The 14,583-nt window shown below is 39.2% G+C and overlaps 1 protein-coding gene across 7 annotated transcripts in view; it reads right to left on the bottom strand.

Annotated features, from left to right (window-relative positions):
- Positions 1-14,583, bottom strand: part of MICAL3 (microtubule associated monooxygenase, calponin and LIM domain containing 3) — a 109,988-nt gene that overhangs the window by 55,329 nt on the left and 40,076 nt on the right. For all 7 annotated transcript variants that reach the window (XM_010566143.1, XM_010566146.1, XM_010566144.1 and 4 more), the window contains one exon: positions 13,577-13,664. In XM_010566143.1, the coding sequence (XP_010564445.1) occupies positions 13,577-13,664 (88 nt within the window). The remainder of the gene's footprint in view (positions 1-13,576; positions 13,665-14,583) is intronic.

Below are 14,583 nucleotides of genomic sequence, written 5' to 3'. Positions count from 1 at the left end.
CAAACTAGTGGCAGTGCCAGAAACAGGGTCCAGAATGCCCAACTTCAACCCCTTCACTCTCAACTTCACTTTAAGTCAAGACAAAACACTTTGAAGTAAGAAAGGGACTAAAATATGTTGGATTTTAAGCATAATGATTACATGGTTTAAATGAGCAGGTTGAGCCACAGCACCTCCTATGAGATGCTCACTGTGCTCAGCACAGTGTGTACAAAAAAAACCCAATAAATCTGAGTACCAAGGCCTGTTGTTGGATGCTGCACATATTGAAACATTAAGTCAATTAAGACATTATATTTAAATAAGTGCAACTGATTTCTTCTGAGGGACATAGCCAGAAATCTTTTCCTTAATCCTCTCCAAAATTAGCACCTAGCCACTGTTAACAATTTTTGTACTGTACAGTAAAAGATGCCTAAAAAATGTAGACAGCAACTCTAAACTGACCTGCAGAAGCACGTTAAATGGAATGGACTTTTTAAGGGTTAGGAAGAAGTTTAAGGTTTTAAATTGAGATATATCCACCCTTTAAAATTTATCTTCTCTTTTAAGAAATGTCTCCAGGAAACTGCTGGAAGGAGCCCAGCAGGTCTGGTGAATTCTTGTCACTGCTTGTTCACACAGCCTCGCATCACATACTGCAGAACTGCACATATCCTGGTAGGATCCCCTGAATTTTGATAAGCACATCCTCAGAGCCAAAAGGGGTAATACAACACCTGCTCAAACAGAAACAAGAATGCATTTATTCGAATGTAAATACTCAATAGTCATCAAATGTCGATGTTATTTTGATATAATGCCTCAACTTTCTCTCTTACTATCCTAGGGTATTCCCAAGCCCTCAGGAAGCCTGAATTACTCAGCTGTATTAAGAGGCCACCAAATCTTGAATTTTCTGATGTCTGTGTTTCCAGTTTGATCCATAATACGTTCTGCTAAATACAAAACCCCTGAATTCAAAGAGGACAGTATGATAAGAAAAACAAAGTCTATTCATAAGCAAGATATCGAGAGTGTCCATGTACAGGATTCAAAATGAGCTCAAACCTCAAGATGGCCCTACTGAAATTCTTCTGTAATGCATGTGTATCAATCATAACAATAAACAGTAACTAACTAAGCTTTCTAGAAGATATGCTCTACTGAGTCAAAGCTCTTGGAGTTTGATATGGGAATTGTACATATGCAAACTGTCTTATGCAGGTTGGACTTGATCAATACAACTATCCTTAAACTGACATTTAAAATCTAGGGAACGAAGGACCAGACACAGAGCAGAACAGCAGCGCTCTCTAGCCTACCAGAAGAAAAAGGGTTTTGCCACTTAGCAACCAATATGCTCAAGAGCTCTACTACCATATCAAGGCTCAGTCCTCAAGCTGTCAGTCTGGCAATTCTTCCTAGCAAATTGGGTACCTAAACAGAGAAGTGGGGAGATTAAGCTGTATAGACAGAAAGGCGTTTTATCTAAATATCCTCTGATGCATAAGTACCCAGCAGAGAGTTATAAAAGAACCAACACGACTTCCAGTGCTGACCAAGAAGTTTTATAGCATTACTTGATTCAACAGTACACAGCACATGAAACAAAAATCAGTGAGATTCCTGTCAATATCTACTGGTTCCCTAAGCAATGAGGAACAGAGAGGCCGCCAAGACACCCCACACACACACTATTATAATGTGTATGGGAATAACTGACAGCTAAAATATTCAAGGGATTCTGAAACAGATACCCCAGAAACAAACATATGAAGACTTAAGTCCTCCTCCACACATTCCACAATCTCCAGTTAGAATTAAGTTCTTCATACCTCAGATACTGTCAATAAATGTGGAAGCCTGTTCTCTTCATCATTATGAAAGTGCATTGGACTGACTACTGAATGAAGTTAGTAACTTATATGTTTATCTTATGGGTGTTGCAATGTTTTCCCCACCCCCACAATACTTTGGTTAAAATAGACTTCTAGAATTGCCAAAACAGACACTGACAAAACACTGCTTCCTACAACATCAGTAGTGCGAGGCCTAGAAACAGCTGTCAGTTTGATTGATCTGACCTTTCTTTGGTTTTAGTGGAAGCAACCAGAAGTGAATATAATTAACCAGTTTTATTTCAAGGTCATGTGTAATTTATACTTATGCCTTGAAAACAAATAAAAATTCATCTGCAACTTATACAATAAAGAAAGAAAACAGTATTTGAGAAATAATGTTTTTCATATGCAGATGCATGAAGCAGCAGTATTACGTAATGAAAGTTAGAAGTTCAGTATATGGTTTAACAATACAGAAAAGTTGTCTTTGTTACAGCAGAGGTATAGAATAATCCAGGAATAGATCTATTTTTGACTCCTGGAAAGAGTCCAGTGTTGTAGCTGGTGGGTGGAGAAAAGAAACAGGGGAAAGGAGGTATTAGGTCACCTCATCCAAGCCCCAGGGAACACTGCCAAGCTTGATTCTCCTTATTGCATCTCTTCTGGCAGAAAACCTTAACATTTGTACAGATTTCACTTTTACTGCTGCCCAAACAGGTTTCCAGTACTAGAGATATAAAATCCCTACATCAGTTTATATTAAGTCTGTTAATTATTGGTGTGTCTATTACTCAGGAATAGTGTAAGTCAGTAACATACTACCAATCATCTTCCATTTTGTTGGTATCATCTAAGATGTCTGAGCTCCAGTATTTTGATCAACTCTATCATATATTGCCTGGCCTCATTTCCATTTCCTGAAAGAAGCTGAGTGTGAGAAGGCTGGACAGCACTAAAGGATACTCTGGCTAAAGATAACATTACTTTGCAGGCGTAAATTTTGTCCTAGAAGCTATTAAAGGTATATTACCTCAGAGAACCACTTGCAATGAAGCATATCCAGGGACTGGCAGGGAGAAAAAGAAAAGAGGAGAAAGGGCACACTCTATTTTAAAATCACCATGACCTTGGCTCATGAGGTCTTCCCCCTTTTTAAGTGAAGTACTCTGTTTTGTTAAGTAACTTGGAAATTAATATTTAAGAGTGATTGTCCAGTTATAATCCAAACAGTAACCCCTTTTATGTTGTTAGAAAGCCTCTGCTATGTTCTCTACTACATAAGACTTCATGTAGTTTATTCATTGTGGCACCTATTTCTTGCCACTCATAAGTAGCAGCCTTCTAGAACCTATCATTTCACCAGAAGGGATCAGACAGGTGATTCCCACTGTGCAAATAAGTAGTAGAGGAACCTATCACAAATATTGCCTACTTTTTATAGAAACTGGTACTTCCAGTTCCAGCTTGGATACTGGATGATGTTTTGATCATTAAAGAACAACGAATCAGGAACTAGAAATTTTATCATACATAACAAAAGTGTGGAATATCAAATGTTTTCAGTTTCCTGTTCAAATTGTGATCAGATTCAAAACATAGCTTTCAAATAGGTATCTTCTTTCATCTACTGAGCTAATAACCACTGTCTTCCGTTGTAATGTACTACAGTTTTCCATAATTACTGGATCTCAGAATATATTTCGATACTAACCATGTCCTTACATAATTTCTATCACTTCTGTCAAGATTATGAAGTGCTGCAAATGGAACAGGCTGAAATCTGAGGCTGGCAGTTACAGGAAAATATACTGGAGAATACTTGCTCTAAGTAAAAAGCTCTATATACTCCAAAAAGCATAGACATCTGCTCCTTCATTCTGTTTCATACTTTTCTATTATCTACATTTATCCCACATACTCTTGTATAACTTGTAAAGCAATTGAATATTCCAAGCAATCCAGAGCTTCACACCTTAGTGGGAATTTTTCTGAAACTAAGAAAATTCTTGTATATAGGTATATAGCTAGGTATATTCAAAATCTGCTACAGTTCTGGAAGGAAAGCTTCCAAAACACACATTACTGATTAAAGATCACTTATACATCAGTTCTGATGTTTTAAATCACTGAGTTACCCAAGCCTTAAAGTATCTGAAACATCTCTTGGGTAAAAAAAGTCCTATTTTTAAACCCTTCTACCCGCAAGCCATCAGATAAACTTCTATAACAGCAGAAAGGACAGTTATGAAATTTTCCTAAAAAAGAAAACACAGCCTTCTGGGATGACAGCAAACATGAGAAATGTCAGACTAAACAAACATTTTTGAGAGAAGATGTAAGCAACTGAACAGAGCATAGAAGTGCCATCTCATCCTTAAAGAGCATCTGCCCAGTTTTGTTTGGAAAGCCTAAGCTAAGCTCTACATCACCAGGATGAGCTCAGCAACCACTGCTCCATCTTCCTCCATAAACACACTTCACAGAAGCAGGAGAATAGGTTCAGTGTTGACTCTGGCGTATCTATTCCTCCCCTTCAGATTATAGCTATTTGTTTGGGGTTTTTGGTTTTGGTTTTTTGGGGTTTTTTTAGAGTTTGGTTTTCTCCCCTTGTTTCTCCTTGTATTTTAAGATACATTACCAACTTACATACCTTAATATATTATGCTGCTGATCACAAGCAGGTAATAAAACTATCATTGGCTTGTTTTAATTGGTGTAGAGGTGAAGAGACATTTTATTCATTCGTCTTGTTATTTTAAAAGTACCTTACACTTTCTCATCACTGTTACAGAACATTAGTGGAAAAGAGCTGTATGAAACAGTTACTCTGCTTTCTACCATACCAGATGAAGAAGTGTAATATGTCTAAAATGTAAACCAACTTGTACACAGCAGGCTTTCTACACTACCCTAGCAATGCGTGTTGCAAAGGAAATGGTCTAGAAAAACATGCCTCTTGGAAAAACTGCTACCAAAATATATCTGATGAAGGAAGCTGTTTTGGGATGCATGGTGCAAAACATCTCATTACTCCCAAAAGCTCAAATCTTAGAATGAAGTTTCCAAACCCCTGTAAAAGCTAATTCAGTCCATCTTCAGTGGAAGTAATCCGTTTTTTGAGGAAATAAAACATCCACATTGCCCACAGACTTTTGCGCACTTGTGAATGGCTCACTACCTCAAAGTTTTGAAGTGATTTACACACCTAATTATGATACCTTGTTTCTAAAAATTGTCTTTAATATATTATTATTTATATAGTGGATTTCAGTCCTTCAGTTTCACTTCTGGGATAAATAGTTGGATGTTAGCTAGCAGCCATGTAAGATTTTTCTGTGGATAATTTCTTTCTGAGGATGTTAAGCAAGGACATTAGCTACAAAAAAGTACATGATACCTCATTTTCTCTAACATGAAGACAATGTTTAATCTATTTACTAAGTTCTACAAGTCCTAAATAATGTTAAAGACCCCCAGAAGTGACAGATGCAACGGAAGGACAAGTCTGTGTAATGCAAGATCCCAGAATAGCATATTCAGAAAAATCAATGTGTTCTCTTTACAGAACTACAGACAAAGAAGCACATACACTCAGCAAGAACGTGGCCAGGCCCAAATCATCTACTTTTCTTCCTCATTTTCAGGTCATTTTATTTGCACAAAAAGGTTAAAAAGAATGATATTTGACATAGGGTGTTACTTGGGGCTTTATTTACAGAATAAAGTTTCCTCTAGAGTAAATCATTTTAAGGTAAGTATCTTAGGTTGGAATGGGAGTTAAGGAGGAAGGGTTGCAGTGAAGGGAAGAATGCTTGAAAGGTTCAGCTTTGTTTCATAAACAAAAATAGAATGCCTTTAACAAAAAGTGACTTTAGAGTGTCAGGCCCATGGAAGGAGTTCCCTGGCAGCACCCCTCTCCCATCCAGTGGGGCAGGATACAGAGCTCAACTCTTTCTGTAGGCATTAGTAAGAGGACCAGAAGCCATGAGACTAGAGAAGAACCACAGGCAGAGAAACAGAAAGTGCGAGGCATCTGTGTAGACTTCAAAGAGAATGAGGTGAAAGTGCCTGGGAGCTCTCCCATCACACAAATACTTGGTTTCTCCAAGTTTTAGCTGAAAACAATGTCTCCCATACTGGTACAGCAAGGAAGTCTGATTTCACTTCTGGTGGGGATGAGCTCAGGAAGTGCACCTCACTTCATCTTTTTTTTTTTTTTTAATTCATGAAGCAAACATTTGATTTCTGAAGAGCATACGTGTAGCTGCAAAGTTAACAGCTTTCCTGATACAGAACAGTGGAGGCTGTTCTAGCAGTGCATCAAAATGACATTTCTAGTTCACGTATGAACACATGAAGTTTTACACTGGACACTGATAGCTCCTTCTCAGAACTGAAGGCCCATTTTAGCCTCAAAATCAGGACTACTGATCACAGTAAAGAAAAATAAAAGGCAATCACAAAGGCATAAAGTGATTACTTTCCTCCAAAGAAGGAACTCTTATGTATAACGGAATTGGTTTGCGGTTGCAGTTCTGTGAGCTACCATTTAAACATAACTACTCTGGCCAAATAAACCCAAAAGAGAAGGCATAGCGTTCACAATTAGACTCTCAAAAGTCTGGTTTTAGTTGCCAATGGTGCAGCAGGAAGCATGAGAAGCATGCAAGAAAAGACATGGAATGAGTCCCTAATGTAGACTAATCCAATGTATCTTCGAGAACAGGAAAATGCAGCTCAAAACTATGATCCAGCTCTATCTGTTTGTCATGGTAAGGACATTACAGAATAGTCTCTTAACGGTCTTGAGGAAGGGAGGTCATCTCCTCATATGCCATTCTCCTGCGAGAGGACAACTGTCCAGCTAGAACATAAGACGCAGGATTTGCCTACAAGGCTCCGTATTTACTCATTTTCTGCCTTTCCATCACATCAAAACATCCCATCATCACAGCAGCTGCTATACCAAGAAGAGGAACCAAATCCTGCCAAGACGCTTACCTGTCACGCCAGGTGCAAAGGCTATGCCTCCCTGTTCCCGAGCGCTGACTTGCACTCACCCATGTTCCTCCTTTCCCCTCACACGTGGGTATCACTGCCTTGCTTACAGAATGCAACAAAGACCTCTGGCCTGCAGCAAAGCACACAAAACCACCTCCCAAATTGACCAAAATCAGTGAAGCTGCAACACTGAGAGTGCATCTATCCAAAGCCAGCTTTGCCAAAGCAGTAGAATATTGAATATGGGGGTCCTTAGCAGGTTTTCTACAGCAATATGTCATGCTGTCTGTGCAATGTACACTCTGCACTCTGAGCAAACCACAACGTAACAGCAAAATTTAAAAAAAACCCACAATACAGAAGAAGCCTGAAAAGTAGTACTTTGCAATGACAGACTGCACGTGACACAGAGCTCCCCAAAATGTCTTTTGCATTCGAGCGTGCCAGATCTATTCATTCCACTCTCCCGCAACTCTGTATCCCCTGCAGCATCCCTCCCCTGGAACCAGTGGAGGGAGAAGGGGGAGGACAAAGAAAAACTCAGAAACCTGAAGTTTGTTTGGAATTTATTCCCTTGAACATTTCACACAGTTGAACAAATAACGTCTTGATTTCACAGCAACAGGAAAACCACGTGTTACATAATTCAAAGAGACACACACCCAAAACAAAAACAGGTTAAAAACAACTACATAAATCAAAATCTTCAAAGAGGCTATACAATGGAGACATGAACCCTTTCTGAGCACTGATTGTCTCACTTGAACATTATCTGTCACCAAGCTTATTTCATGCACACTCCCTCCTTTTCTCCGAGGGAAACAATTTCAAAATGGTCATTTCTTAGATTCCTCTTTTCAAAAAAAATCAGACATTTTTATTCTGCAATTAAAAAAAAAATCCAACTCCTTCACAAAATCTTGATACTATTTTTCTAAGACACAAAAACATTCCATGAAGCTCTTAAAGTGCCCAGAAAAATTCATATCACCCTTCAGAATATACACATACAAACAGTAAACAAATATTCCAGTGGCACAAGTCTACAGGTCTGAAAGCTAGAGAGAAAGGTGGAATCGGGAGCCCAGTTACTCCCAAGAAAAAGTGTTCTTAGCAGGATCCAGCTATGAGCACAAACTCAGCACATCGCTATTTTGTATATCCTCCCTTGGTTCCCAAAACAATTTCCAGGATTTTTCAGTGAAATTCTATCAGGTCAGCTGCATCTCCACTCTTTAGAACAAATAACCTTTCCATCATGCCTTTGCCTTCCAAATTTTCTGGGCTTCAAATTGCTGGTCCTTTAGCATTTGCCTTTCCTTTATGCCAAAGCCACCCAAATCCTGATAAGAACACTGACAAGGAACATGATGGACTGGGAACAGTCAAGCATTTATCCTAACAGAGATTCCTGGCTTGCTATTGAGTGATGATTCACTGGGCACTGAACCTTGGTCCTAATCGGGCAACCCACACACTCTCCTCAGCTTTCAAAAATACAGGGTCTGGTTCTTAAGTCTGTATTTTAAATGTTCCAACAGAGAAAAATAAATCTTCCATCAGATCTCTCTGGAGTCATATGATACCCCATAAAAGGGTTCAGTATCATGTGCCATGTCCTGCAAAACACCTCCATGGCTCCTCCAAACAGAACAGACAACATTCAAGGCACAGCAGTAGAGGAATTATCTTTCCTCCCAGTCTGGTGGTGCATCCTGAAATATGGATGTACTTCCTTCTTTTCTTTTTTTTTTTTCAGCGGGGGGGGCAGGGTGCAATGGTGGTGTGCGGATATGGATGTGTTTGTAAATGCACAGTTCAGTGGTTTAAAATGAAGGCACCACAAACAGAACACAATGTCATAGAATTAGTTTGCTGCTATCTTCTGTAATTTAATGTTTAAAACAGACCAAATTAAAACAAGAACAAAAACCAAATGTGAATAATAATGAAAAGAAGTGACCAAATGGAGGATTTCATGACGATATGTTTGTTTGCACAAGCAAAAAGTATTGCTTCAAGCTGAATCATTTTGACAAGTAAGGCATGTTCAATGTATGCAGAACCATAAAGAGGCAATGATTTTGAACAAGAAGCTTATTTCTATACAGAAATCTATATAAAATGTATTCGTACTTCGTTAAGACACAGAAGTAGAATTGTGTGCAAATAATATTGGATACATTCATAAAGATTCATTAAGATTGTAGAGACAGTTAAAATCCTTTTGAAAATGTTGCTCGCATAATTTACTTTAAAGGGCATGCTATTTAGAGGAAGCAGCCACCCTTTTCTAGCTCTCCAAGTCAGCAAAAGAACTTCCTCATGTAAAGTCCAGCTTTGCTTGCTATATACAACAGATTACTTAAGAGTCCACTGTGAAGGGCTTTGCTCAGAGCATTGCTCCCTGAAAACACTTAAGGCACATCCAGAGGAGGATTTTTAACTTTTCATATTGCATACCTATATCATATCCACTATATATATTTTTGTGATTTTAAAGCAAGAGACCTAGTACCTCTAATTTGTATTGCATTTTTCAGTTTTGCATACTATGGCTTATATTCAGCTTCTTAAATCTTTCACAGGTCAAGTAACTACTGCAAAGATCTCATGACTTGCCTTTTATTGCTGTACATTTTGAAGTATGAGTCTCCCTAGCAGGTCTTTCCTTTATGAACTCCTTGTTGCTGATAGGGACAGAAACGTATTGCTTTGAGAACACAAGCCTGAAATGGGAAACATCTTACAAGAAAACATCACTGGCTAAAGTCACCCCAAAGAGCATATCATAAAGCTGATAGGGGTAAAGACTGTTCCAAGTCCATCTGTCAAGAAAGAGCTGAAAGTTCAGAAATATGTTCTTACAGACCTTTAGAACAAACAGAAGAACAGCATTTGCATTAAAAGCACATTAAAACCATATATAGTACTGTAAATAATATTCAAAAAAATCCAAGACACAGCAGTTACAGATTATCAAAGGGAGAGACAGTTGAAAAGCAAAGTTGGGTGGGTTTTTTTTTCCTCTTGGCAATAGCAGCAATTTTGGCACAAAGGCAAATGCAGAAGATAGAGAAAAACAGGCAGACAGGGTACAGAGAAAGGTCACAGAATCTACGACAAGCATGCCACAGTTCAGCAGGACCAAAAGCACAGTAACAGCTTTTCCCAACTTCCCTTCCCCAGAGAGAATGGCACCCATCACTCAAAAGCTTGTTGCCACTTCCCAAACTGAAAGCTTGATCTACATTGCAAGGGCCAGTTTGACCATAACCTCCCTGGGAACATCCCTTGTAACCACCACAGAAGATGCCATGCAGGCTCTCTGGCAAACCAGGCAAAACCTTCACAAGAAGGGTAATTCTAGTTGACTGCTAAATCAAACTCAACTTCCTTATCACAGATTGTGCCCTGCAACTATCGTCGTTACAATACAAGGGACAGACAAAACACATTAAATGCCGCCTAAGACTGCGGCCACCCAGTGAGGGACTGACATCTTTAGCAAAGTTAATACATGCCAATCAGGTTAGTAACACAAGACAAGAAAGAGCTTGTTGTGACCAATCCTACCTCAGCTGACCAAACCTGATAAATGTTACTTTGTGGTTGAATGTATTTTAAGCATTAAGATGGCTAAAAAAGAAGAGGCCAGACTTGGTGGTATAGCAAAGGAGGCAGTGAGTGTAGGGGGAGAACCCATGCAATTTACATCCATTTGGGATTCCATGGCAACTAAAAAGCAGGCCTTGCATGAGTCACCATAAAACTCAATGAACAAGCACTTTTGCTAACTCAGGGCTGAATTTAACTCAGAGGTATAAAATTTTAAAACAGCTAGCATTTTTTTCTTGTATATTCTTTAATTCATGTTTCTGCTGTACACCTTCCTTTTGCCTTCTAAGCTATCTTTACATCTCCATCAAATATCAAACCTGTGCATGTTAAACTTTGGGGTTTTTTTTTTACTTAATCATCTTAGAGGCAACTTACACTCCACATCAAGATCTACCTTGCTACTGAGGATTGGCTCAGACCTCAGGGACTGAAATTGCTACTGCCAAATTTCATTTGGTGGCACTTGCCTTAAGGGAGGTCAAACATTTTCAGGTGTATGACCTGTATTAGATGAGTCTACCACATGGGTGAAGTGGAGCCTTGGAAACAGAGCTCTGCCTCTCTCTTCATTTCAGACAGGTTTTTGCTCAAGGTATTTCCCTACTCTACAGTGAAAGCAGAATGTCTATAGCCTCTTAAACAGACAATTTAATAAATTGCAAGACAGCATATACTCAGATAGTTCGAAGTCAGCAGTTATACTGAGATGTAATCTTATAGACTCCTTTTGATTATTCAAGAATAATATCCTATTCTTCCACTGTATTAGCACGCTTGGTAATTCAAAAGGGGTTGGTTTCTTTTGTTTTTAAAAACCATATATAACTGTAAACACATTGTGGGTTTGCTGACCTACCTACCCAGCAAGAACAGGAGCTAAAGGTAGGTACCTACAGAACATGACTTTACACTAATACACAACTGACCTGCCTTTGATGACACTGTGGCTTGCTTTTAAAGTACATTGCATTTAGCCTCCTCCCACTTCTTAACCACTGTTAAGCCAGTAGTTTTAAGATATACTTAGAACTTACTTCACAAAGAAAACAAAATCTCAGCCACTAATGGCATTTTTCTAGCAGAAAGGGGGGGAATGGCAGAGGCACTGCTCACTCTTCTACCATTAAATGTAATTCTGTCGTGCACACACCAGAATGCACCACAATACACTGCCTTAAAGATGACCTAGCTTGACCCAGCTAAGCTGAGTATATCCTAATGTACCTAGGGCTCTGCAAGAGGGAAAGCTTTAAAAGGTCCAAAAGCTTTTAAAATTATGCTACAGTTATAACTGCTTTAGAAAAGCAGAAAGCAAACAGAAGGAGACCTAGATTTCAAGTTTTGCCATTTGATAAAATGGTGTCTGTTCCATTTTACTCCTCTGGAAGTACTACAGTTCTGCAACAGGATTGCGCCACCGCTGCGCAAGGAGAGATGGAAACACCTGATTATAGCTGTTTTATAGAAGTGTATAGCAAGCCATGGCTTATTGTTTGCTCTACTTAGTGATCACTTAGATGCTATTTACTGAATGCCCATTTCTAAAAGTAATTAAATTTGATCAGTTGGAAGGACAAAATCAGAGGAAGGAGACTTTCTGCCAGCAATTGCTTTGGTAAACTGATTGATATACATAGCTAAACTCTCCTTCCACTTTCATCACCAATAGGTTCACTCCATAAACCACCTTATTCTCACATCACATGCCCTGTGCTCCAAGAAATATTTTTTCCATTCACCTTAAAGAATGTCCTCCAGCTACAAAAAAAAAATGTCTTCACTTTTAGGGAAAGCAATTTTAAGTCTATCCAGCTGTACAAAAAATGCTGTATTTAACCCATCTGTCCACAGCATTTGTCATTCTTCCATACCTTTTCCCTTTCCTCCATCTTGCCATATGGAAATTCCACACAAATAAAAGAGGAAACAGTAAATGTAACTACACTGCAAGAATCAACTATGCACGCTATGAACAAATTTCTGTTGGATTGCATTCAGTTACAATCTTAGAAACACTTGTAAGAGCAATACCAAAATCAAACAGAAGTATGATTTTTATTTGCCTGCATGTTGTTAAGGTCTTTTCTCAACTGGCACTGAGAAAACATTCTTTTCTCAAAGTGTTGCTCTATGTTCTCTCTCTAAAAGCAGCTGACTTAGTTTATCCATAGTGTTCTGGAACAAATACTAAAAATCAAATCTCTTCCTTTTCCTGACATCACTAAATGAGCACTTAGGGGCTGGGCAAATGAGCATTTGTAGCACAGACGCTTCTCCCATGTTAGAAGGAATTAGAATTTCAAGTTAAAAGGCAAAACTACTTCACAGTAAGACACACACATTCACCACCCCATTCCCAAAGCCATGGCCAGGAGCAGCGCAGATTCTGGCAGTGAAGGAAGAGCACCATGACCTGCCAGCACCACAAAATTCAAGGGGTTTAAGGAATCTGATCCCATTAGCTGTCAGACACCCAGAATTCCAAAGGAGACACAATCCAGAGATAATGGGATCTTTCCCATTCAAGTACCAGATTAATGAAGAGAAGCTTGGGAGAACAAGAAACCACACCCAGAATTCAGGCAAACACAGAAATCCAGTTTGTGAGCTATTCCAGTGCATCAGAAGAACTTTTAACTTCACTAACACCGAGCTGCATACATTACGGGGCCCTTTGTCTGGGCCCACTCACAGGAGACCCTCAACGGAACCTCTGTGTTTTCCTGGAATTCTTTCAGATGATGTCCTTGAAAGGACTGAGAACATCTAGGCCCCAAAGCCACAGTGCAAAATAATATATTGAGACTTTCACATAACAAACAAAATTCACATGGCACCCCAAAAATCACGCGAGTGATACAGCTCAAAGTTGGGTCACATTAACTCTTACTGGTCAGCAGGCTGCCCACAGAATTCCCCTAGGATCTGCATGAGAACTTCTGACTGGACATAGAGAAAGGGAACCCCAAAAGCCATCAGCTGACACATGAAAAAGGAGTCCAAAGGGTTCTGGGCTACCTGGTGCCCAATCGCGGAAACTGTGCTTTGCAGGCGCTGGCTTGCCACCCTAACTCTGTCAAAGAGGCTGAGAGAGTACTGCACCACCCTGCTAAAGAAGGAAGCGGAGCTACCTGGGGCCCTCTCTGCTGAGGCGGGGATGGTGTTTGCCCGTCCACTTCCATCATTTGCCATGGCGTCCTGCAGAGGTCCTTTGGTGTCCTGTAAGAACATGGGGAAATTAAATTCCTATTAAAATTGAAAACGCCTCAGAAATACTCTTCTTTTTTTTAATGAGGCTATATGTACTGAACACACAGAACTAGGAAGACACCCCTCTTGCTGTTAAAGATACCCCTTAATCATCACATAAGGCAAGGTCTGAACCAAGTATGCTCCTTCTCAATTTATGGCTTTGTTAAAGCTCTGAAAAACAAGCTGGATATCCAAGAAAGTCAAAGCAGTAAGATCCCTGAAGTCTGCTCATCTGGGAAATTTTTAGTCTTTATTTTTGGCAGGAAATATGGCACAAATACTGGGATGGACCCCTTATCCTTCCAAAAAGGAGTACAGCTTCAGCTTGTACTAATAAAACTTGAGAAACAGGGAGAAAGACAAACACTACCACAAAGTAAAAATATAATTTAAGGGGGAAGGACAGTTTGTAGCAGGCAAGCTTAACAGAACTTGTTAAGAGACTAGCATGTAGTTTGCTCAGAATATGCAAAAATACTGAGAAGGGGCTTGTGGAGACAAATTAAGTGCCTTGGATTGTAATGACAAAAGCTGGGAAACTTTTCTGTATTACACAGTGCATCTTGATCCTATATTTAAAGCACAAATGCTTCCATTATGATAGTATAAGAAAAGGGATATCCTTTTTTTTCACACAGGTTCCCATTAACACACAGAAAACCTTCAGAAATGAAGGTAGGTCTTCTTCATAGCCTATGCAAGTGGGGTAGAACTTCATGTTTCAAAGGAAATGCAAATAATTTGTTTCATCTTCAGAAACACCACGGAAAAACACAGCAAAACCAAAACTGGTAACATTATTCATTTAGTCTCTGTGTGGACTGAATAAGTATGCCAGCTGACAAGAAAACAAATCAAAATCCTGTTCTAAATGGGACAGTACATT

This window comes from Haliaeetus leucocephalus, unplaced genomic scaffold, assembly GCF_000737465.1.
Source record: "Haliaeetus leucocephalus isolate CR32 unplaced genomic scaffold, Haliaeetus_leucocephalus-4.0 Scaffold206, whole genome shotgun sequence".
NCBI lineage: Eukaryota > Metazoa > Chordata > Aves > Accipitriformes > Accipitridae > Haliaeetus > Haliaeetus leucocephalus.
The sequence above is the reverse complement of the archived record's forward strand: the minus strand, read 5'-3'. Positions and strand labels throughout refer to the sequence as shown.